The following is a 26,552-nucleotide window of genomic DNA, read 5'->3' as shown; positions in this document are numbered from 1 at the left end:
GGTGGCGCTCTTCTGTAGGATCTGCACCTTGTTGGAGTCACTTTTCATACTTGCCCATTTTTCCTGCTTTCAACACGTCACATTTGAGAACCAGTTGTTCTGAAGTGCAAGACGAGCTTATGAATATTGCAGCACATTTAAGGTGCTTAGTCGATCATATAGCTACTATTAATTAGTCAACAGTTTTCTGGGAATAAAAATAATTGTGCTGTTCAGTAAATGAAGCATTTGTAATGATCAGTTAAATATGCACAAAAACACTTGTGTTTAAAGAGGAGAAATTTGCAGAGGCTTTACTTGTTGCAGCGTTTTTAAATCAGTATTATACTGCTTTATAGGGCAAATGATAACAGTAACGTTCTCACTGAAATCCCACATTAAATGAAAATATAAAATGGTTCAAAATTTGAAATAATTCATTATTATTATTTTATTATTTATTATTATTTTTAATTTAGTGGTAAAGAAATAATTCCTCATTAAACTGAAATATACTGATTTAGTCATGCATTCATGTAGGTAATTTCAGCAGATAAAAAAAAAAAAGTACCATCCAGAGCTTCATAAAGGAAATACATCACATCAATGGATTTCTCAATTTATTAAAACTCAGCAAAGTCACTGAAAACTGCTTTCCACTGGATAGCTACTATATTAAATAGCCATGACAAAGGACTAATAGTCACTAATTTTATTTTACAATTAGAGAAAAATGCAGGCTTTCCTTTACAGGCTGCCAGCTTGAAAAGTGAGGCGCTGAGCACACAGCTAACAGTCAATAATGGAAAGCAATTAAAAAAAAAAAAAAAAAAAAAAAAGAAAAGGGGAAAAAAGAAATACATTAACCAAAAAAATACTGGTACAAAAGCATCACCTTTCTCCTCGTCTATAAAAACAAGATCAACAGTTCTGACAAGCTGATTCTCAGCACACGCTGTGGCTCGCTCAATAGAAAGACATTCGATATTGACTGCAAACATGAAGGACAAACATGGGACAATGAAGATGTGGCGGTGCTGAGCTTGTGCTGGTGGCCTTTTTTTTTTTCAATTTGCATGTTGCGCAGTGGAGAAGCACAGTTTTAGTGTGTAGGGGTATGGACCATCTAAAAAAAAAAAAAAAGAAAACAGTGACGCAAGTGATGATTTGAGCAGTAATCAAAGTAATCAGATTCATCTGTTCAATCACTTCACCAGCATAAAGAAAAGCATCTATAAGGCACTCACTAGGGTTCTTCATCTGGTAATGGTTCATCATGGCAAGGGCTTCCATGGCATCATTAACGGATTCCCACTCTAGAAGCCCTGATGAGCTTCGCTCAGATGAAACACTGCCTGAAAAAAGAAAAAGTATAGTCAGCACTAATGGGTACAGGAAAGCCATGTATGAAAACAATAAACCAAAAATATACATGCACACTTCTAGGGAGTCCAGGGGTCTAGACTGCAGGGAAGCAGGTAAATTCTGCATTGCTCTGCTCTATGAGGCTATGTCTAAAATTGACATAGAATTGTAAGCAATCTATCGCAGCAATAAGGCAAAAGAATGAAAATTTTCTGCTTTCATTTTTGTAATGTTCACATTTTTGCAGCACAAATGGTAAACATTTGCGCAAGAAATATCTTCCAATCATCATAAACCTTCTCTTTACATTTGATCTGTCTCTCAAGTCGGCAGCTTGATTTTAACCAATTGCACTAATTTGATTGTAATAAAAGCACATTATCAGGATATCTGTAATTACCCTTCTCTGCCATTAAGGGCTCCTGCATTTGTAGAGTCAGAAATAATTCTACATACACACGCACTCAAAAATAATAACTTGAAAATCGCATGTTTACACAGATTTACACATTTACAAAAATAATAAAGGGGATTTTCTTCCAACAACCCCCCCTCCCCCACAGCAAATGTTAATAGCAGCTTTTAATACTACTTTGTATAGTTGTAATTATTCTTACGATTATCAGTTAATATCAGCGAAATTGCAAAGTATCACACCTAACCTTAAACATGCAGGAAAATACAAATCTGTTGCTAAATCAATTGCACTGTACATTAGACTTCAAATCTGGATTGCCAAAGGGGTCTTCCTTTCTGTAAATTTTAATTTCCACCTGATTTAACCGATCAACTCATAACTTATTTTCATGATACACAATCACATTGCATTATTACAACCCTGATTGTCACTATCACCACATACACAAACCAGACATAACATTACAACCAGTGAGGTGAAGAACAATGATTATCTCATCATGGCACCTATTAGTGGGTGGAATACATTAGGCAGCAGATGAACATATTGTCCTCAAAGTTGATGTGATAGGATAAACAGGATAAATGGGCGAGCATATGGCTTTGAATGGGGGGTTTGACACGGGCCAAATTGTGATGAGTAGACGACTGGGTCAGAGTATCTCCAAAACTGCAGCTCTTGTGGGCTGTTCCCTGTCTGTGGTGGTCAGTATCAAAGATGGTCTAAGGAAGATGAGCTAATGAAGTTAATGCTTAAGGAGTCACGACTGTTTTGGCTGCATAAGGGGGACCAACCAAATATTAGGCAGATGGTCAAAATGTTATGCCTGACTGGTAGCTATAAAGTCAATCCTGATTGGTGTGAACACATATAGCCCTTCAAGACAAGTACACAGATTGACTTACCTTTCGCTGCAAACAGTTTTATATTAGATGGACTTTTCAAACCGAGTTCATCGCATATCTGACAACAGAAAAAAATTGATGCTGATGAGTCACTGTTCAATTAAACCCAAAAGAAAAAAAATATATATATATATTCTGCACGCTTGGGCTGCTGAACTGACCTCAGAAAAGACCTCGACGGAGGCTTCAGGGGCAGCATTGAAAAAGTGCAAGACATTGCTCGGGTGCTGAATGCGGTTTTTGGCCGCCTGTTCTGGAGAGGCAAAGCGATTGTTCCGGCTACCATGGAAGTCTTTAAAGCTGCTGGTGCCATCCTCTAGTTCATATGACTGACCTGGCATGATGGCCTGCTGCTTGGATACACTGCAAGGATGAAGAGAGTCTGATTACCTTTAATTACCATAAACTTATACATGGTGTCTGAAAATTCAGGAATCAGTGCAAATCTGTTTAGCAAGTATATTAATTTAAAGATCTTGGGCAAAATGTGCAAAAATATGAGTGTCTAAGAAAATGCATAAAGCATGAACATGTACCGTATTTTACGGACTATAAGCCACTACTATTTTTCCTGGGTTTTTCCCGGTTTTACAAACTTCAAGCCAAAAAACTGAGCCCCATAACATTAGACCAATGAAATTGCTGAACGGGTTCAGGTGACCCAATGAAACTATTAAATCGCGCTCCAACTGAATCGGGCCGCACCACATCACAAATATGGATGAGGTTCCTCTGACATTTGACCTGCCACTCACTCTGGAAAAAAAACAAAAACAAACAAAAATAAAAAAAAAAACCCACTTCACCTGTGTTCTGAGCTGCACGGCATCGGGAGAAAAGCTTCACCAAAGGTGAAACGCACGACGATGTCAAAAGAGAGAAGCCCGAGAGAAATAGTTGTGAAAGGAAGCAGGAAGACAGTGAACAATGACTTTCTTGGTAGGCTATTGTATAGATACAAGCCGTGTAACAGACACTGTCTTTTGTTAAACCCTGTGTAAAGTTCATTAGTTTCAGTGTAGACGGCTTATAGACAGGTGCGGCTTATTTATGTTCAAAATAAAAATCTTTGTACAATTCAGTGGGTGCGGCTTATATTTGTGTGCGCTTAATAGTCCGGAAATTACGGTATTTAATAGGCTGTAAATAAGTAACTGTAATAATACAGTTAAGTGTAAGCGCTTTTGTTTACACTGGTTCCTGAGTTTCCGACACCTGTAGTTAATGGAAAAACTTTTGGAATAATAATAAGAAAAAAATAAATAAATAAAAAATAAAAACACTATTTTGGAAGAACTATTTCATAAAGTCAAAACACGTACCAGACATTTAGTTTCTGGTTGAATAAGAAATAGTTGTTTAGATGACAAATGGCCCGATCTACAGCATAGCAGTCTCCCATTTCCACCATGGCAGCACCTGGTTTGCTCTTCATGAATTTCACCTAGATATCATACATGAAATCTACATATTAGATTAAACTTTTTCATTGTGCATGTACAGAGTCAATAAAATTCAGTTAGCATCTAACCAGAAGTGCATAAGTGGCCTATTTTCAAGAATAAAAGTAGATCAATAAAAGAATGAGGTCCATATATACAGGGGGGTGAGGGTGATTCATGTACAGAAGGTGCAGCAGGTAATAATATATGGTGTATATATAGTAATATACAATATACAGTGCAAGATTATGCATAGACAGACACGTCAGAAGATACTCAAATGACGATATAGTTATGCACAAGTATGAATGTATGTATGTATGATATCTTTTTTAATCTCAAAAAACTTTTCATAAGTGTGGGTCATTGAAGCCTTTTTGCTTACCCTCTCAACATTGCCATAAAGGCAGAAGATGTTAAACACTCGGTCTGCATTTATTTTGGATGGCTCCAGTCCATAGACCATCATCACTGGAGACTCTGCATGAGCACTGTATTCCCCTGGTGGTGGTGGAGGTGGTGCCCCGTACTGGCCGCCGTAGCGCTGACTAGCCCCGCCCCTCCTTGGGGCTCCCATCGAGGGACCCACGCGGCGTCCGTCATACCCGCCATAACTCTCGTCTTGGTACCCATACCCACCTGTCAAGCAGACGCACGGACAACGATGGCTGAATTTCAACAATTCACATATCACTGCAATTCTGAATGACTCAACACAGCTTACTGCCTTGCTGCCACTGTGGATCTATGCACCCTAATTAAATAAGCACAATCACTCCCCGCTTTTGTGAGTGAACGTGTTGGTGTCCGCCAGGAGCCTTACCGTACTCTGTAGGGTGGTGTCCCAGCAGAGCAGGCTGCCTCTGGCGCTTGTTGGATTGGCCATTCAAATCTGAGAGGCAAGAGAGGGAAGGAGGCCGTGAAAGGGAAAATAAGAATACAAAGTGACAGGGAGAAGGGTGGAAGATTAATAAAAAAAAAAAATAAAAAAAAATAAATAAATAAAATAAAAACTTGTAGCCTAAAATATAAAATGATACCTAGTTTAAAAAAAAAAAAAAAAAAAAATGACTGAAAAGAAAAGAAAGAGGGGGCCAGAAATAGAGCAGAAAGAGCTACACCAAAACAGCGTGGTAGATGAACCGTAGACAATGTGGACCAGCACCAATATGTGTAAAAATAAAGTATGCAATGGAGACAAATATGAGCTTCAAGCTCAAATCATTAATCGCCAAATAAAGAATAATTATATAATGTATTGTGAGGGGAAAAACAGAAAGCCTGGGATGCACACACACCTTGTTCGCCCCCATCGTCATCAGCGTCTGCACCTGTTCAGGTACAAACATTGCACACATGAATCTCACTAGTTTTGCGGCATTCGCTTCAACGCAAGACAACAGTTCTTAGCAAGGGGCTTTAAATAAGGGGCTTAAGTATCATATGCCCTGAATGAAACAAGAAGAATATAGCAATACTATTGATGCAACACAGCAACACGAAACTGCAGTCCACTGGATATACAGGCAAAATGGAGATTGCAGAGGGAAAGCGATAGCAAGTTACGTACATATCATTTTGAAACCATCAAAGCATCACTCCAAGACAACACAAGCTTGGGGATACTTACAGCTCAAACTCAAGGGGAGGGGAAGAGGGTGATGCAGGTGGCACAGGTTGTCAATTAGCCACAGCTGAAATCCTCTTCATCTCTGCCTCTTGAAAGTTTGAAAAGAAAAAAAAAAAAAAAAAAAAAAAAAACCACTTCCATTTTCCTCCCAACTCAGTTTAGTCACAAAGACTCTAGCGGCCATCCTCTTTTGTTGGTCGGAGACCAAAGTGCCACCATAGCTCTTCCATATTCGTCCAGGAGTCTGTATTTTTATTTAAATATATTGTCCATGACATCACGCACAGCTTGCAGAGCGGTGGATTTTTGCACATTTCAGATTCCCATTAGAGACAATGCCAAACCTGCATCATATTGGAAGGTGTTACAAAAGTAGGTCATAAGACTAAAAATAAAAGGGAAAACAACAACAAAAAAAAAAAAAAACACATTTTGAGGTAAACTAGTTGGGGAGATCTAGAGGTGGAAGGTGTGCAGGACAGTTAAAATTTTGTAAGTCAAAGGTGTTCGCATGTGGCCTGTGTGAACAAGATCTTCCTCAAGATGGTGAAGTTCATTTCTTGCAGAAATCAGCACTATAATCAGTGGGTCAAGACAGATGTGGTATGTGAACACATTTTGTTCTGTGAGGACCCGTGAACAAAATATACAACCATAGCTGAGTAGGGTTCAGAGAATGTTTGGTTTCTTGAGTGACTTGTCCTGTTTTGTGTGCATGGACTCAATTTATTTATTTTTGTCTGTTTGTGACTTGTGGCCCACCCGATCCCCACCCCCTGACGAGTCCTTTATCAGCAGTTGGTGATGTTGGTGCTGTGTCACAGTGGGGTGGTGGTGGGACTCTCTGTGGCGCGTGTCTTATTCTTTTATCTTCCTGGCTGTAGTGGTTCAGGAGAAGATCAGTGTAAAAAGTGTCGTCTTGTATGGAATGTCGGAATGCGTGGTTTCTCTATCATGCTTGGGCTTTCCTTCTGCTTGTTGAGGGAGAAAATGCTCTTGCAGGGGTAGCTGAGGAAACTGAAATGTCTTAGGTGTGTATGAACAGTGCACTCCTCATTTCCAAGTGTGTTGTTGCAGCTGATGTTTGGAAGCAGTTTACTTAGGTTTGTACAGCATAGTTGTGGAGGAGCAACTGGCCCACAAGCAGGTATCAAATAAATAACCGATACATTTTAGGACAGATCAAAGTGGCACTTCTGCCACTAGCATTTCGGCACATTTACCTCGAGGTCCCAGTGTTGATTAATCAACTAAAGAAACCATTCACAATGTTATATGAACAGTTCATGGACAAATTTCTGCTATATATTTCCAGTGGTATTAGAAGATAAAAGAAAAAATTATATAATTTCTATTAACCAATTAAAATTTAAAAACATTTTCCATCACTGATGCATACTCAAGGGTCCAGTTGCTCCTTTGATCCTTATAATCTTCTGAGATGATGTGAACATTTCAAAAACAAGGTCACAAAACAACCACTTGACTACCTGCTGTGCCTCAGGGTCTACAAAGACTGTACTAGGCTGCACAATTAAGCATAGGAGCTCCTAAAATCTAACATGACCCACTCCCACCCGCTTAGCTATTCTCCACAGTGGCAGTAAGGGTGCTGAGTTGTGTCAAAACAGAAAAAATGTCCAGCTGCACACGTTACCTTGGCCAGTCAGGTTTGGATTGGTGTAGTCCCACGTGTCCTGGTCATTCTTGAATACGTTGAGGCGCGTTGGCTGTGAGGAGGAAAACTAATCATTAAGTTTGTATTCACAGAATTGGTACACAAACTTCAAGACTACATCAACAAATTCTTTATAAATGTTTCAAGTTTCGATTAATTGATGTTATCCAAAACTAAATTGTGCCATTATTGCGAGAAAACAAAAGTAGTGTCCTGCAACAAGCAAATTTTGTTTCTGAACTATTAGTGAAATGGTTATATTTAGAGAGGAAAATCATAACCTTTAAACCCGGTTGTCCTTCGCAAAGGTTTTCATTCTGTATGTGTGCTTAAACAATATGCAACACATGGTGACAGGACACATAGCAATGGTAACTCTAGCCAAGCTTCAAACTGCACAACCCCCCCTCTCAACCCCACATACTGCAAAACACATAGTAGTTAAGCTGATTAATTAGTATAATAGAAAGAAAGTGTATAAAACTCTTGATACACCAATAAATTTGCCTTGTCTTTAAAAATAAATAAATAAAACAACTCCCACAACTGAAATACATTCCAACAAAACACAAAATGCACCATAAATTCCTATACTTGATACATTTTCTATAGTGGGCCTATAGTGTTCTATTGGCCCACTTGGAGGTTTAACATTGTTTGAATATGGTATACATTAAAAAAAAATTATTAAATAAAAACCACACACAAACCCACTTCCTAGTTCTACACGGTCAATACAATAGCATTGGTGACATTATTAGGGTACAGGGCAGCATTTGGCTTCAAATATGGACGTTTCTATTGAAAATGAAACCAGAGGCACCGTTATCGGAAAGCTACAATTCAAAAAAGCTGATTAGCAACAAACTGAGGCTCCATTTTGACCAGCATAGCAGAAATACACCAAAATACAAATTGAGCACATCATTCAATATTAATTTCATGTTAGTAGAACTGTTGTGTTAAAGCAACATCACACATGCTCAAGCAATGCTGCCTAAACAAAGAAAATTATTATTGTCTTTATCCCTGCTTACAGCTTTAAGAAGAGGAAGAAATGATTGTCAGATTAACACACTTAACTAAGGAGTTTACTACAAGCTATTTTATTATAATAATAACCAACCAGCAGCTGGTGAAAAACATTTCCAGGCAACAATAAAATAGGACATGACACTTCCACCTGCCCAGTAGACTAGCTAATAAATGAACCATTAGTCCATATAAAAAAAGCATGTTAAAACAGATGAAAACTCACTTCTCTCACTAAGGCATTAACAAATAGACTGTGTGTGTGTGTTCTAAATATATCAGAATAAAACACTCACCTTGGCATACTCGATCTTGAGCGTGCAGCAGCCTGAATAAATATCCGCACCATTGAGAGAGGCTTTGGCCCGCTGTGCACTCTGGACTGAATCGAATGTGGAAATAATTAAGGGGAAAAACTTACTTTTTAATGATGACAAGCGCTTAATCAACTAGCCCTTACAATTCAAGGTCAGTCATACATATAGTTTTCTGAATGACAACTTTTTTAGGTCAGTGGTGTGTGACCTGAAACCTATCTAGGAAACATAGAAACACTCCCTTTATTAAATACAGTTCCAACACATCAGCACATCTGCATGCATATTCAAGTGACAATTGACTATAGAGAACACAACCCATTTCATGCAGTTTTTAAGTAGAACAAAATTGGAGAAACCCCGTCGGGGAAACATGTAAAGGATATTCTACCATGGCCTGGACACCATTTTTCCTGAAGATAACAATCCTTTGAACAGGACCACAATTGTTGCAGATGGTATAGAGAACATCCTGCAGAATAAGGGAAAAATTATATTAAATTAAATAAAGACATTTTACACACAAAAAGTATACATATATACATACACATATAAACATAAGGTGTGTAGCAGTACATGTATACATACTGAACTGTTTTGCTTTAGTGCAAGTGTAACAAATGCGAACCTTTTTATATTTTATGTACAACTTCAAGAGGTTTTTTTTAAAGGAGAAAATCCTGACAATTCCACATATGGAAGGAGTGAAAAAATTAACAAATCGTTTTATTCCTTCCATCTTAAAGTATGGGGAATTCAATCAAGTACTCAAATCAATATTAGCACTGAAACGATTCCTCAAGTAAAAGATATATATATTTTTTTTTTTTACTAAACACATAGGACTGTTTCTCCCCATGGACCAATATTACTGACGCATCACCCGCTAAACTCTGGAGTGCTCTGGACAAATAAACACAGAAGACACTGCAGAATGGAAAGGAAAAATAAATAAATTAATAAATAAATAAATAAATAAATAAAAAAATAAAAAAAATGGAGGAGCAATGAGAAAACAGCAACGAGCAAGCAAAAGATTCATATGGAAGCCTGTTTCTGCCACATAAGTTTTTTTCTTTCAAATTCTGTCTTTTTTTTTTGCCAATCGAGCAGAGTCAACCCCCTCTGTAGTGCCAGAAAGCTTTACACATTAAAAGTAAAATAGGCTACAATCAACAGTATTAAATGGTATCAAACTGAGCCTCCAGTCCTCAGAAAGAACTCTGTCTAACAATCACCTCTGGAGGTGACAGAACAAGTCAGATGAAGCAGAGGAGCCTAGTTCATACACTAAACAGCTTTAAATTTCAGGCCAACAACATGGTTACCAGCGGATGCACCAGAAATGCTGGATGTTCACGAGAAATGACGTCGGAATTGCGAGCACAAAAAGTCAAAATGCAAAAAATAAATAAATAAATAAATAGAAATAAATAAATTAAAAAGGGGGCAGCATTATGAGAAAGTTGCAATTGCAAGAAAAAAAGGGCAAACATTTTATGTGGCGGAAACCGGCTTCAATAAAAATCAGGTCAAAGAAAAAGTTTCCAAAGTTTGGGATCATTTCAAACTACACAAAGAAAACATTACAGTGAGTTAAATTTTTTTCTTTTTTTTTGAGTAATACATTATTTTTTTAATACTTGTATTTCTATGTAATCTTGCCTTGTAAGATGGTCTTGTATGCAATTTCAGCAACAAAATTTAAATTTTTCTAATAAGGAAAAATTACTTGATAATTTTAAGAGAACCGTCTTATTTTCTCTTGTATATTTGATAGTGCTCTTTAATAAAGAAAAAGTACTTCTTATCCAATTACTTGATTAATCGATGGAATAATCGGTAGAATATTTGATTACTATAGCCCTAGTCAATATAAAAGTGTATTGCATTAATTAGATTTATTCTATTTTTATAAACAATATTTTGATGCTCACAAATGTTACTAATAGCAAACTGCATTGAAAAAAACATTTTGCATTTGTTCCCGCTAACTGTACTTAAACACCCGGGTACACAATTTGGGCCTGTGATTACATATGTAAAACACGGCAGTATGGTTTGTCCTGTAATGTACAAACAACAATCTAACGGAGTTACACAGAGCTTAAGAGTATTACCGTGGTGATGGGATAAATGGGGTTCATGATTGTGAATAACAAAACATTATTAACACTGCGAGTGTCGTCCGAATCGCCGGGTCGGGAGATCTTCTGACTGGTGGAGTAATTCACATAAGCAGGATTTCCAGCGATGTAGATCTGGTTGTCGGTAGCATATGTGACTGCGTTGCAAGAGCCGGTCATGTCCTCGTATTCAACTAGGGCTTGGCGCTTTTTGGGCATCAGCACCACATAACTGAAAGAAAACAAATCTGGCTGAATTACTGATTATTATATTTGATTTTTCAAATATTGCATGCAATGTAGTTATAAAAAAAATAAATAATAATTATTACAACCGGAAATTGGGCCTCGTACAAGGATACAAAATTAGCAATGAAATTGTCTCAGCAGGAAATGGGTGGATGGATGTGGGGTAATTTGGGCAATTACATACGATTATATCTAAGAAACTTGCCAACAGCTGAAAAATACCAAACTTTCTCTAGTGGAAACTTAAAATGTTGCCTCAATACTGCATGATGTTCTGTTTAAATACATTATGATGCATTTTGTAGCCCTCTGTTAGACTTTAAACAGGACAGACAGACTATAAGTAGAGCACTAGTTTTGTTACCAGACATGACAACAGAAACTAATAAAACGAAAAGCAGAGTTGGTGGCGAGTGAAGCACAAAGGCAGCAGCGAGACGTCAGTTGTGTGGCAGTTGGTTTTGGCAAGCTGATCGCTTATTAGAGACGGAGAAGTGGCATAATTGCATTTGCCCTGTTTGCACAAGTAATTGTTTTGCTGTCTGCACAACCGCAAGCACATCAAACCCCGATATTAAACCATGTGATATCTGGAATAGTTGCAGCTGAGAAGACATCCCAGAAGATTAAACATAAAAACTGGTGCTTAGAAACTGAAACCATTTGTCGCATTCAAAACTGATTTAACATTAGATGACTAGTTTAAACCCAATCTTGTTAACAAGGGTACTATCCATATGCAGCTCAGTGTAAAAGGTGTACACCTCATACTTTATGTCCAAAGTACTGAGAAATTACATTTTTGGCAGATAATTACAGCAGATTATAACATGCACATTACCTGATGGTTCCAAATTCCTGCAGGGCTTCAACAATGTCCGCTTCCAAAACTCCATCCACCAACCCTCTTATATGGACTACGAGGGAGGGGAGAGGTTTGTGAGGGTCTTCGTAGCCCTCCTGCAATACACAAAAGTCAAAAAATTGAGAGGAAAGGAAAAGGAGAGGAAAAAAAAAAAAAAAAAAAAAACATATAGCAGAAACCGCTTTCAAATTTATGATTTGTTAAGAATAAAGTTTAAGACCTATATCACAACATCAAAAACGCATACAAATACGTTGTATGCAACTGACCTTAACCAAGCCCTAAATTAATTTTTTTCAAGCCAAGTATTTCTAAACCGGCACAGAAAGCTGATTGGCTGTAGCAAGTTGGTCTCATTAAAACAGGGAATTATATATGGACTAGCAAGATCCAAAGAAAGAACATCACAGGGGAAAAAAAAGCATTCTAAAAGAGCATTTCAATGGACATAAGAGGTATGTTAAATAGACAACCATTTAAGATTTTAACCTGAAATTTTAGAGTTTTTCTTTTTTAGACCCCCTGGAAACTGAATATAGGCTCAAGCACAAACTCACCTGGCTATACATCAAGAGTAGCTATTTAAAAATCAAGATAATGCAACCTGTCTGAACTCAAGCTTGTACTGAAACAATTGTGGGTGAGACTTGAGTTATTACTTGTTAACTACATTAACATCATACCTGCAGCATGAAATGACACGTTTGTCTGACCAGCCCCGTTCATGATAACGGGAAATTGTGAAATTCTTTGCAGAAGTGTTCTTTTAATTTTTTCTTCCAAGCCCAGTATTTAACTGTGGTTAAGCTGGAATCCAATCCGTATCTACCCACGATGTAAGATATGTAAAGAAATAAGACCGAATGGGGCAACAGCATGCACTGACATGTTTAATTCCTCTCATGCCCTTTTTTTTTTTTTTTTTTTTACCTTCTATGGGGTGGAATGTCTGAGGCAACATGCTACATTACAGTAGTTATAAACAGTTGTTCCTCATACTAGCCTCTATTTTTCCCCCTCTCTCAGATGTTTATGAAATATTACAGAAAAAAAACCATGCAAAGTCATGTTTTGTAGACCAGGGGTCCTCAACTACCAGGCCATAAACCGGTCTGCACAGCAAAAAACAAAACTTTTATTACATTTATTTTCCATTTTATTTACTTTTATGGCTTGCAGGATGTTTTATTTATATGGAAGGGGGGGGGGGGTGGCACCATACTACCACCTGTGCCAATTTCCCACACTTGTTTCAGCCTCAGTATTTTTTCTAGATGCAGAGGTGGAAAAAGAACACAGTAGGAAAACATCCAACTTAAGTAGAAATTTCAGAAAGGGCAAGGGGATATTAATCTCAAACTAGCTGCTTTCAATTAAAAGGGTACACCTTTACAAATTAAGAAAAAAAAAAAAAAAACTAAAGTCTAAAATGATGTTATGCTACACTGAGTTATCAGTCAGTGCAGTAGTTTCCAGAAAGCAATTTTCCACACATGCATTTTATTTTATTTTTTTAAATAGGGCTGCAACAACTATTTGATAAAATCAATAATAATCGATAATAAAATTTGCTCAAGTTACAGGTTCGCGTGACAGCAAGAAACCTCAGGCGGGCGAAGAGTACAGGTCAACCGGCAACAGGAAAAAGTGTGTCCCAAGTTATCCAAGGCAATGGGACGATTAGATATTAACCAAAACACAGAAGATTGAAGCCTGCAAGTTATTGCAAAGCGGAGTTTGTGTGGCACGGAAGTACCACAGTGATGCACGAGCACATGAAGAGAAAACACACTGGTGTCACGGATGAAGGTGAAACATCAGCACGGAAAGCAAAACGTATAATTCTCATCCTCTGGATCTGTTTTGTCGTGACTCGCGAGCATCGGTTTGCACGATCACCTCGTTCGCGACAGTGATGGATTTAAGTAAAACGACGTGAACAAAACTGTAAAAGCAGCAAATATTTTGCAATTTATCCTGTTAGCTTGCTGCGTTTCTCATTTAGAGCATTTGTCTACTACGGGTTTCCGTTTTCAAACGTGACTTACTGTGGCTTTACTACGTTCAAATGGGTGTTTTAATGTTTGTATACTTTAATCATGCATTTATACAGTTGATATATATTCCAGATGCTTATATCTTTTTCAACTGGACAAAATGCCTGTGTATTGTTTTGTGTGCATTATCTTTTATATGGATTCTTTTAAGCATGATTGTCAGCTTGCCATCTGCAATTATCATTTAAAACAATGCAATTTTTTATTTGCACAAATTGCTTCACTTTGCGTACTCAAATGCAGCTGTTTTTTCTTTTTACAGTAAAACAAAACATCAGTGAATTTGTACAAAGGAGAAATCCCCCACGCACTTATCAACAAGGAGCCGCTATAAGCTAAAAAGTGCGAACAGTAAAGATAGTTAAACTCAATTAGGCTTTTGCATTTTTTGTGTAGTTCTTTTTTTTTGTAGTTTTTTTATGTAGGTATGTAATTTTTCATGTAGTTATTATAAGCAAAACATCTCATTTAAAAAATTTAAAAAAAGATTTTTAAATCCGATTATGGAAGGAGAAAACAGTCGGCCGATTATTCTATTATGACATTTAAAACGTAGTTACGTACAATACTTTAAGTAACACACCAAGTAAAATAAATAAACGATTTTGAAAACTGCTTTCAAAGACAGTACACAAAACACTTACTTAATTGCAGTAACGGGAATAAATAATTTGGTAATTTCCACCTCTGTATAAATGACTAAGCATTATGGTGAGTTGAGTTATATTTTTATTATAGAGATCTTCTTTGGTTGGCTCCAGTCATGCAAAACCCTCATGTAAATTGTTACTGTAAAAACAGAGCCATAAAAAAAAAAAAAAGTAGAAGTGCAGAATTGAGACCTCACCAGTGCAGTGCTGTACAGACAACTAATATGTAACCTTATTAATTACATGACATTTGGAATCTTCTGTTTAAATGGTTTCATCACACTATTCTTCAAGCAAAGTAACAAGAACCCTAACCAGCTTCCTGATTCCTATGTAAACTGTGGATGAACTTGGAGACCTCATTTCTTTCTCTTCCTTTGGGGCACATTTTCCCCTCATCCATGCACCTTTGGTGTGACTAACTGGCTATTTAACAAGCCTTCCTGGGTTAAAGTGAGGATTGTAGACCAGGGATCGTTTGCAATTTTCAGGCCAGGGGAGTGATGCAGAAGCAGGGATGGGAACTTAGAGATGCTGCTTTGTTTGCTGCTTAGATCCATGCATGCGTGCTGTACTGTATTGTACTGAATGTCCTTGGACTTTCAATAGATCCTGTTATAAATACACGGAATTCATGTAAAGAAAGTAAGCATTATTCAACTAAGGATCTTTACTAGCTTTAGAAATCGATTGATTTCTACCCAGGCCCTGTGTGAGCACTATGGCATCTTGGTGGCGTTATTCCACGCGACTTCTGCTAACTTGTTAGCTAACTACATTCATTCATGCTAGCTTTCAACGCTCTGCAAAACTAGCCAACTAGCGGGGTTGTGCCGACAGACTGGTGAAGCCTCACAAACGTGTCGAAACACTCTTTTGAAATTAGGAAACGCTTTTCAACGCAAACTACTCTGAGTGCAAGAAAATATATTCAAGTTAATTTTCAGGAGAAAAAGAAACAAAGGCGCTCGGCTAAGCCAGGCGAGCTAACAGGCTCGTGCAACTAGCGCGCGCCTTTTTCACCGCGTCGCCGCACAGGGTTCTCGAAGAGAAAGAGAAGGAAACGATGGAGTGAAGCTGCTTCCCGGAGGCGCAGGGGACTTACAGTCGCCATTCCTCCGTCGTTGTCGGTTTTCTGTCGCTTCGTTGCCCTGCCTCCCTCGCTGTAGTACCGGGCCGTTTGCGTAGCCATGTTGTCCCGTTAGTTTTTTTTTTTTTTTTTTTTCCTCCTCCCCCCCACGCACCAAATGAAAATGGACGGGGGAAGAAAAAAAAAACCTACGAGAACGTGCGCGTCCGCCTTCTGCGAGCTCCCATTGGTCAGAAATTCACCGCGCTTAACCAATGAGAATTGTCCAACAGAGTTCAACTGTTCCGTGATTAGACAGCATTAATTATTATAATAATATTATTTACTATTATAATAAACATTAATACTAAAAATATATGTATTATATATTATTTAAATGATATAATATTTATACTTTATATAATATAATAAAATATAATTCAAGTTGAACTGTTCTTGATTAGACAGCTGATTTAAAAAATATATATTATTTACCTAAATGTGCATGTTATTTATATAGACTGTACTAGGACATATACTAGGACATACATGTGTCAATCCACTAAAATATTTAATCGCAAAAGCGATTAAAAGCATGAAAAAATATATATATTCTGATATTTTTAAGTAATTATGGTGTTTAAAATTATGCAAATCATCAGGATACCAAACAAAATATTTGCTGTGTTTCCACACGGACGGTTTTAATTGCCGGATGTGTGCATCCTGGCGGATTTTGGTGTTTGATTTGAGCCGTGGCGCATCAGTAATACAAATGTTTAATGTGTTGCATTAAAGGTTATAATTGTGCATCTTTTATATATATTTTTTATAAAAATGATTAAACAGAAATGCGTTCTGCATTAATTGCGCATTAACAAAAGTAGTGCCATTAAAATGAATTTGCGTTAACGTGTTAATTTTGACAGTTCGACCATTTTGAAATATTATTGTTACTATTATTAATAATATTAACAATCATTATTATTAAAAGTTTACCTGTTCTTGTGATTGAATAACTGTTCTTGTAATTAATATTATTGTCATAGTTATTTTTATATTTTGATTACATACTTATAATATACACTTACTGTACCAGGCAAAAGTTTGCAATCACCTTCTCCTTTAGTAGTTTTAAATTTTTATTATTTTCAACACTGTACATTGTATTTTAGATTGTCCAAAGTAGTTTCATTTGGACCGCTTGGAACTCTCCTGGAGTTCTTGCAACAGATTCACAAGGTAGTCACGTGGAATCATTTTCAATTCACAGGTCTGCCTTTTCAACAGCTCATTTGTGGCATTTCTTGCCATCTTAATATGCTTTAGACCATCAGCTGTCTTGTGCAGAGGAGAGGAAAAGGACAGTCAATAGCAGTCAAAAACCCCAACCCTACAACTACTGGACAAATCCACATGGTAATGTTGATATAAATTAAATACACACAATGTACAATGTTGAAAATAATAATAATAAATACTGAAAGAGAAGGTTTGTCCAAACCTTTAACTGGTTAAAAAAACGATTAAGTCTACCAAACAAGAGTTCATGATTGCTATATGATTACATACATCAGGGGGTCCCCAACCTTTTTTGCACCATGGACCAGTTTCACGCAAGACTATTTTTCCACGAACCAAGTAAGGGGGAATGCGCATAACTAAACACAATAACGTGCATAACATGTTACTATTATTTCTATTATATATGATTTTATTATTACATATATAACAAAAATGTAGCACAATTTCCCAGAATGCAGAGCTTAATTAATTGGAAATTAAGCATAAAAAAAAAAAAACTGTGACTGAAACAAGTGTGGGAAAGTGGAATAGCCCGAAGTGGTCATTTTTACAAAACATCCTGCAAAAGACAAAAAAAAAAAAGTTCTTATATGTTCTGTTTGGCCCGGTACCAAATGGTCCACGGGCTGGTGGTTGGGGAGCCCTGAACTACATTTATCATTATTAATACACTAATAGATTATATATACATATATATTCATCCTTCTTGTTTGCGAGTGAATCAAAACGACACATCCAGGTTAAACTTCAGGTTAAATGTATTTACCTACAGATAGATAAACAATGCACAAAAGTTTAAGAGTGTATATTATGTATATACACTGTACTAGGGCCGTTCCTAAAGGTTCTTGTGTCATGCTAGAACTCTTTATTTGTCCTTTTCCAGTGAAATCTTACAAGCAAAACAAAAATCTCAGTACAATAACATTACTATAATTTCTTATTTTGTAAAGCAAAAATATACAAATCGCAATTTAGAATTAAAATGAGAGAAATAATATTTATGGTAATAATCAATTAATTGATTGTAATTAGACAATCGAATGAAGAAATTCTTTCAGACAACAAGAACTCAACATGTTCTATAGTTGGGTAATTTTTGTGAAGAAAACACAGGGCAAGAAAAGAAAGCAAGAAAACGGTGGATAAGTAATTAGGGTTTAGTGCTTCTTCTCCTCACGAGCTTCATCTGGGGATGTAGGGCTTTTTTTCTGGCTGGGGGACCTGGAATGGCTGGAACACAGAGAAAGATGCCTTCAGTGAAATTTACCATGAACTTAGAACAGCTTCAACCATATTCTTTCTGGATGGCTCTTTTTCCAGTATTTGAGCTTGACCTCATTCAGTGCTGCTTGGACGAACTATAAAACATGTTAAATCTAGATATAAAAAAAATAATCATGAGCTACAATATGCTGGTAATATGATGAAAGCTTAAGAAATAATCTGCCTTATTTAAATGTCATATGACATGTGAGTTGTTAAAACACCTCGAATGGAGCTGAGAACTTGGAAAAATAAATGTAATTAAAGAAACACTCCAGCATATTTCTAACCTCTGCAACTGTAGTGTAATTACCACTTCTACAAACACATTTCACTGTAATGAGAAAAAAACAGGAACCTGCTTGAGTTTCACTTGAATTGAAATGTTTCACATCATTTATAATGAAGGTGAAATGGCAGATGTTAAATGCTCTCAATAAACTATATGTAATTGGTGATCAGTAGCGCCTGAAACACGTACATCCTGTAAATCCTTAGTAAGGGAGTTTTTTTTTTTTTATTCATAGTGGCCCAGCAAACAAGTTGGTTCATATGCCGGAAAAAGGTCAATAAATAAGAATCCATTGGGATCAAAACGTACATTTTATAGTGATAACTTTATTCGTATTCATTCACCTATTTACACATTGAAATACACATTGGTAGTTACCATTTTAATCCCATTCAGTTAAGTTACCTGGCAACCACAAATATATGTGGATGGTACAGTTGAACTTTTACTTTGTTGTTCTTTCAGGGTTATTGAATTGTGAAACCAATAGAAAGTCAATCTGTGTATACGGAATTTTAATTTTTTTAGTATAAAGATTTTGTGGCTTCTGTTCGGAAAGTAATGAGCTTAAAACCCAGCACCACCGAGCTGCTACTACTGGGCCCTTGAGCAAGGCCCTTAACCCTCAACTGCTCAAGTCGCTCTGGATATCCCGGAAATGTAAACAGAGTTTCCTTTAGCCTTCGGTTAGAGGCAGATCTTTTTATGTGCAGGTTTCTATTCTCTTCTTAGTTACAGGGAAATGTGTTACACATTCCGCAGATAAGATGTATGGAAAACACTGGAGTACTTCTTTACAGTGATGAGTCGCTCAAAAGCAAACTGCTGCTGACTGCAAACGTGGTCGAGACTGCTTCACCTAATGATAGACCTCTTTAGAACCCAAGAGTGCCACCGTCTCACATGAGCCATCGACGAAATTTCTAAATCCCTTATCTATTAACAGTACCGCATTATTCAGAAAATCTAAAACTCAACCAATTGATTCCTCTAAAGCAGGGTTAGATTGGTAAATAACAAACACATTCACACAGAAGAGCGCACAAACGCGCACACGCACACAAAAACACCTAGCATGCGTTTTTCCATTATATTTGCACTCGTTCACTCATGCAGCTGCACATACTCGCTCTCATTCGCTCATCACATGCTCTGCACAATGTCAGCATTATATAAAAGTTTTACAGAGAATCTGGCTTTATTAAAACCAGGGCTCATATCAAGAAGGACAGTAACTCTTGGGTTGGTTACCTTTGCAGACAGTGGCGGAAACAACATACAGAGAAGCGACGGATGCTAGAACTCGAAGACAGACTCGCAGAGGTCTTGAAGACTGATCTCTCGTCTCTCTCTTTCTCTCACACACCCTTCTCAGAAGCTAAGCACGAAGCCAGAGCTTTGAAGGGAAAAAGAAAGGGGAGGGGGCCCCGAAACTCTCAGCCCAGCATTTCTGGTCTGCAGCGAATAGTGCATGGGATGGGAGTGGGGCGGGTGGAACAACTGTTTGAGTACGCGCAGGATGCCCTTGGACGATCTCTTTAAAGCAGCGCGGCAGGAGGCTGATCTCGGGTAAGCTCTTTTGTCACCCTCCCGGAGGACGTTTAACATGGCAAGGATGAGCCCTGGTCAGTGCCATCGCCTCCCGCACTCTTTAAGAAAAGACAAGAACAGCCTGCAACAATTGGTCACCGGAGTCTGATAGAGTCTGAAAGATTTGTGCTTGCTAGCTTTTGTTTTTTTTTTTGGTCGGCTGATCTCGTTCACTCTCTGTAGCTAATCAACTGGATCTGAGGGAGAAGAGAGATGAGAAGATTCCCCCATTTTTAATACCCCTCACCCTCCCTCCCACAAAATCCCGACTCATGGAGCCTTTCATAAATAGTATATGCGAGTTGTCTCTAAAACATTAAGCATGACCTGGCCAAGACTGCATAGACTAGGTGACCTTTAATAATAGATGAACTTGAATCGATGAATATTAGAAACTGAAATACAGAGTGAGAATAGAGGGCTGGGGCCGATGCTTCCTCAATCATTAATGAAGTGACTTACTTAGAATCCCTTTCTACTGCATCTAATTTAACTGCCCCTGCTTCATCCATCCATCTCCGTCGCCAACCGTCCATCCGTGGCTGGAGCTGCATCATCAGACTAAAGCTCTTACCTCTGGCGGAAGCTGTTCTTCAACTATAAAATATATAGTACACTATTTTTTTACCGAACACAGGGAAGCTATCGTTTCAACAGGTTTATATCTAAGATGACAATTTATAAACATGAATAAGTCTATAAATAACTGGGGCCTTGTAGATATTCTAATTCATATACACCTTTCTTCTTAAGCAAGAACGTGCTGTAGATATTGGACCAGAAAAATGACAAGGTTAGGGCAGTTACAGAAAAGCAAAAATATGACATGGTTGGAGACCAGGAACCTACCTTCGTCTCGTAAGGCTGCGAGAACGAGACCCGGATCTGGAGCGAGATCGCGATGCAGATCGAGAGCGAGAGCGAGACCGTGAGCGACTGAAAAATGATAAAATCACACAGCATTTCTGTGTCAGTGATCGGATCACTAAAATAATAATATATACAATTATGATAATTGTAAGCTAGTGTTCTTAGTGTACCTCCGAACAGGAGTCCTAGATTTGGAGCGAGCTGGAGTACCAGACCTGAATGGTTTTATTAAAGAATTACAAAAAATAATAATATTAATAATTGAGACATTTATTTATTGATTACAAAAATGTAAGAAATCATACGGAACCTTTCATGGGAATTGCAGCCACTGTGATCCGACAGAATTCCGACCACTTACCTGCTCTTGCGTTTTGGATAAGATGGAGAACGGTGTCTCCTAAGAGACAGAGGAAGAATAGATCAATTAAGCAGGGAAAAATTATGCTGCTTATAGTGTAATAATGGTTTTCTATAAGCAATTTGCCTTTTTTCCCCATCACTAATGTGTGATTTTATTAAAAGCTGCAGCTATCGATTATTTTAGTAATTGAGTATTCTACTGATTATTCCATCGATTAATCGGGTAATTGGATAAGTATTTTTATTAAAGAGCAATACCAAATATACAAGAGAAAATAAGACGGGTCACTAAAAACGAACAAGTAATTTGTTTCCTTTTTAGAAAAATTGTATTTTTATCAATGAAATCAATACAAATATGAAATTGCAAAAATATCTGTGAAAACTAAACCCATTTAGTGCATTTAATTGCTGTTTAACATCAAAATGTAAACATTAAAAGAAGTAAAATAAATAAAAACATAAAAATCTATTTCAAATAAAAAAAAAGAAGGTAAATGCACTGTACGGTGGTTTGTTTGTTTTAATTTGTTTCCAAACTTTTACTTTTACTGTCTGTTTACTGTCTGTTTACTTTGCCCTGAACCTTCTCCCTTGCCCCTCGCCATTTTTTCATTCTGCAGCGTCTTCTGTGTTTACCCTTTCCAGGGTGGTCCAGAGTTTAACAGGGCAGTGGGGAAACACAATGTGTGTTTGTGTGTCGTTAAATGGACTAAACGAAACAATTAGCCTTGATGTTTTTTGTATATTCTAATTACTCAAATTACTCTAGGAATCATTTCAGCCCTAATCTTAATGCAGCCTAGAACAACAAAAAGAATTTGGAAGATTAGGGCAGTGTGTGATGTGAAGAACTGATGTCTGATTCCTCTCTCATGTTCTTGAGATAAGCTTTGGCTCCAGCAGGATAAAGTTCTTACTCAATATAAATGATCTCGAGCTCTAAAGTTGGCGTAGGTGGATCTGTGCTGGTTTTCTTTATGAGCCTGTGCTTCTAAATATGATCATAATTATAACCCTTGCCTCAATGCTACATCATCAGCATAAGCTACAAGTTCTGTAAAGGTTGTAATATGATGACGATAACAATTAGAATATCTTGCCAGTCTGAATCTTTTAGTTTCCGTTGATACATCTGTATTTTTCGGGATATGGGAATAACGAGAAGGTACTTGGGCGATGTTGCATCTCATAACGTATTACTGTATCTATTCACTACACTACAATCATTATAAATCCAATAAATATATAATGGAAATTCCAACCGTTTATAGCTCCGGCTTCGAGATCGTGACCGGTTGCGCCGACTCCTCGACCTGGAGCGTGATCGAGACCGTGACCTGAAAAGGAAAACAAGGATAATGGATTTCTTGTAACACACAGTTAACACCACCACCCATTAAAACTGAAAAGTGTTTATTGGCAAGAATGCCATGGTAAGAGACATGTTAGCTTTCAAATTCGGGAAGACGGTTTGTGGGGGGGGGGGGTTTGGTTTGGGGCTGTTGAACCACTTTGCACCTGCTTCGACGCCCTCGCTTGCTGAAGCGGTAGCAGTCGTAGGCGTAGTGTCCCCTGTCTCCACACTGATAACATCGGTCATTTGGATCAAATGGACGACGACTGGCTCTGCCATATCGGCTCTTCCTTGACATACCAGTGGACAACTCTACGCGAATCCGGGATCCACACAGTAGCCTAAAATAAAAACAATTTTAATCAAAAACCAAGACAGGACTAAAAAAAGGACAGCTGCATTCGAGCATAGAGAAAAAGGACATTGCAGCAGGAATGAGTCTCCTAAATTGTTAGATTTACTCTAATGGTTCACAGAGCAACTATATACAATATAAAGTGTTTCTCTTAGTTCCATTCAGGGTTTCATAAACTATCCAAAGTATACTTACTTTCCATCCATTCCTTTCACTGCATCCTCTGCATCCCGGGCATCTTCATATTCCACAAAAGCGAAACCAGGTGGGTTCCTGGCCACCCAAACGCTGCGCAAAGGGCCATAGTAGCCAAAGGCCCTTTCGATTTCTCCTTTAGCAGCTCCTCCTCCCAGATCTCCCACATACACTTTACACTCCAAGTTTCTGGAGGAACTGCGAGATGACGAAGATGAGTAATACGACATCTCTCACCTTATCTACAGAGAAATAAATTAACAAACAGATCTGCAGTGTTACAGGCTCACGATTTCACAGCACAGGATTTCCCAATTCCAGTATAAAGGGGCAAAGATTGGCTCCAATTGTCAGGCAATTTACCTGCTCAAAGCTTCTAGGCTTTGCAGAACAATCACCAAAAGGTTCTAGAGATGAATCCCAAAAGCCTCTTCAATGAATTGCCTCAAAATTTATTCTGTGTCACAGGGTAATCATCAATTCTTTCAATTTGGAATCACTTCAAATCACTCTGTGGGGGAGAAAAAAAATGTGCCTCATACAATAATATGAACGATCTGGCCTGATCAGGGAAACTTAAGATTTATAAGTGGAGGGAGGGGATAAAAATGGGTCAGAAATTCCTATTTGTATTCAAACAGGACAATCATATGGCCAAAGCAACCACTTAGTGGTTTTCTAGGAATGTCAAAGCTGATGACTTAAATCATGGAACAGTATGGGATACTATCTATCAATTAAAATGAGGTCTTGAAGCTTTCAAGTCATGCGGTTTACAGTGTAGTTATCAAGTTGTGTTGTTTCGCGTAACACCTCGTTTCTGGAGAAACGTCATTTTGTTCCATTGTGTCCAATACCAACCGTATATGGTTGAAACCCGACTGGGAAGACATTTGGAGGGGACACCGATCCATCACTGGGCATGTGCAAAAATGTATGTACAGAGGAAAACTAAGAACAGCCAATCCAACCAAATACCATGTTTTTGGTAGGTGAAAGTAAACCAGAAAACCCTGAGAAAACCCTCAGCACATCCGGTACGCTACACACTAAATAACCCATGCTTGGGATCAAACCAGCTGCTCTTGACCAGGATAACAATCTGTTAGTGGTATAGTTGTTATTGCCTAATCATATCTCTTACTAGGGTTGGGTTGAAATGCTTTCAACTGGCAATAATATGCACATTAGCGTCAAAAGTGATCCAGAAAAATAAAATCAGGTTTCCCATGTTGAACGATCTGTTCCAGATTTAGACATCTTTTTTTAGATTTTTTTTTTTTTTTTTTTGGTTGTGGTTGTTTTTGACAATTTGGTAAAATCAGGAAAGAAAACAGGTCCTTTACAAACCCATGAGGTTTCCAGAAACTCACGCAAGTGAGTCTATTCAATTTGAAGAAACCCGATCGCATAAACCACATAAATCTACACTGAATATAATAAACTAAAGCGTGTTTGTGCACATTTTAATGCTCTGTGCAACACGATTTCGAGGCAAATGGGCAAATTCGTCTCACCTGTCAAACACAGTGACTATTAAAGACAACCAGGAACTGCGCAAACTGTGTGTGTATATATATACACGTTAGTATCATGTCAAACAAACCAGCAACGTGTTCAAATGGCACAAAATAAAAAATATATAATATCCAGCGTTTATTTCTCTAAATCTGTCCTGCGCAACTGATTGAATTACAAAGCCTAGCAAAAGGATTCCCAAGAGTCCAAAGGCTAATCCTACGTTTTAGTACATAACGTCTTTACTTATCTACACTGACAAACAGGGATGATAATATTGCTGTCACAACTATGTTTATTAGCTAAATGGTTCACATTGAAAATAAAAATCGAACCAGATACTTTACATTTCCTCGACTGAACAGAAAGCTGGATTTGCCTACACCAGTTTGTTTACTGTCCAGTTTGTTTATATGCAATGCTAGCTCCTAAGCTAACAAGCTGCAGCTAACGCGAAATGCGCCAAATTAGCAGGTTAGCCACCTAAATTAGTTTTACCTCTTTGCGATAATTATGTCCAACTTTCCGAGAAGACCATTAAAATGTGTTATAAAAATTTCTCGTTTTCAAAGCTAACGAGTAGCATTAGCCATACAGAGGAGCTGGTTGTAGCCTTTCTGCTGCAGTAGGAGGAACAACACAACCACAGCTGACTTGGCTTCACACCAAAGAGTAGCTATGGAGATGCATTACTGCATATAATCTAATCCCATTTCAATAAAATGCCCCAATGATTCATTTAAATATTTAAACATAGATAATAAAATTATTTAGAGTTTAAAATGAGATTATATATTTGCACCAGAACCTTTTTGTTGTAAGTTTCTTTCTTTGAACTGGACTTTGAACTAGAACTGTACAATCTTTCTCAAAAATCTTTTTTTTATTATTATTATTATTGTTTTTAATTTATAAAAATGTTTGCAAATTTGTTACAAATCTAAAAAAAATATATTATTTAAAATATTTTACAGTAATTTGGTGGTAGTCTGAGGACTCCATGTGTGCTAGATTTCTATGTTCATTCATTCATTCATTCGTTCATTCATTTATTCATTCATTCATTCATTTATTCATTCATTTATTCATTCATTTATTCATTCATTCATTTGTTTAATGAATCAAGAGCCTGTTTCACAAATACTGGATATGAAGTCCTATGTGTTGGTCTGCGTATGTCTGCATATGTCTTCTAATTGGTTTTAAGTTGTACAGTGTATATTTATGTTGTTTCTTGTAACAACCTGGTTCTAGGAGGAACATTGTTCTGCTGTCTCCTCTACTAACCGTATATAGTCGAGATGCCATTGAAAGCTTGACTTAGAAGACATTTGGATGGGACACCAATCCATCACCCGGCATGTGCAAACACTTATTTACACCTATTCAACAAATCCAAACAAATACCATGTTTTTGGCAGGTGAACAGGGAAACTTGTAAAGACTGATGGGACCCAGAGGAGTTACTCAGATTCAAACCAGTATCTCTGGAAATATTTGATACAGTCTCTGTTTAACTGACCAGGATAGTGATTCATGATTGTTATAGTTGTTGTTACAGCCTTATTAGATTTCTCACTAGGGTTGGATCTGATGAATCACACCAATATCTATTTGCTAAACATTCTGTTCAACATTTTGCTCTTTTGCTGTTAAATT

The 26,552-nt window shown here is 37.4% G+C and overlaps 2 protein-coding genes across 7 annotated transcripts; both read right to left on the bottom strand.

Annotated features, from left to right (window-relative positions):
- Positions 1–586: 586 nt before the first annotated feature.
- Positions 587–15,985, bottom strand: hnrnpl2 (heterogeneous nuclear ribonucleoprotein L2). 2 transcript variants are annotated; one of them, XM_083525817.1, is made up of 14 exons: positions 15,819–15,985; positions 11,983–12,101; positions 10,887–11,124; positions 9,153–9,238; positions 8,746–8,842; positions 7,397–7,469; positions 5,408–5,440; positions 4,933–5,001; positions 4,495–4,748; positions 3,990–4,111; positions 2,829–3,030; positions 2,668–2,725; positions 1,227–1,334; positions 587–1,105 (listed from the first exon to the last, which is right to left on the bottom strand). In XM_083525817.1, exons 1-14 carry the CDS (start codon positions 15,903–15,905, stop codon positions 1,047–1,049), a joined length of 1,605 nt encoding a protein of 534 aa, XP_083381943.1. In that variant the 5' UTR covers positions 15,906–15,985; the 3' UTR covers positions 587–1,046. The 2 variants fall into 2 exon arrangements, with proteins under 2 accessions (XP_083381943.1, XP_083381944.1); XM_083525818.1 differs by lacking the exons at positions 4,933–5,001; positions 5,408–5,440.
- A 1,842-nt stretch (positions 15,986–17,827) lies between these two features.
- On the bottom strand, positions 17,828–25,567 carry LOC310717067 (uncharacterized protein). 5 transcript variants are annotated; one of them, XR_014530741.1, is made up of 10 exons: positions 25,392–25,547; positions 23,739–23,886; positions 23,376–23,617; positions 22,990–23,166; positions 22,734–22,808; positions 21,467–21,505; positions 21,276–21,320; positions 21,085–21,171; positions 19,897–20,294; positions 17,828–18,320 (listed from the first exon to the last, which is right to left on the bottom strand). XR_014530741.1 is itself a non-coding variant. In XM_083524748.1 (9 exons), the coding sequence occupies exons 3-9, from the start codon at positions 23,603–23,605 to the stop codon at positions 18,248–18,250; spliced, it is 726 nt and encodes a 241-aa protein (XP_083380874.1). In that variant the 5' UTR covers positions 23,606–23,617; positions 23,739–23,886; positions 25,392–25,567; the 3' UTR covers positions 17,828–18,247. The 5 variants fall into 5 exon arrangements, 2 of the variants coding, with proteins under 2 accessions (XP_083380874.1, XP_083380873.1); XR_014530739.1 differs by lacking the exon at positions 23,739–23,886 and having other exon boundaries at positions 19,897–20,432; positions 25,392–25,566; XM_083524748.1 differs by lacking the exon at positions 19,897–20,294 and having other exon boundaries at positions 25,392–25,567.
- Positions 25,568–26,552: the final 985 nt, after the last annotated feature.

Source organism: Silurus aristotelis (assembly GCF_946808225.1).
Source record: "Silurus aristotelis genome assembly, chromosome: 22".
NCBI lineage: Eukaryota > Metazoa > Chordata > Actinopteri > Siluriformes > Siluridae > Silurus > Silurus aristotelis.
The sequence above is the reverse complement of the archived record's forward strand: the minus strand, read 5'-3'. Positions and strand labels throughout refer to the sequence as shown.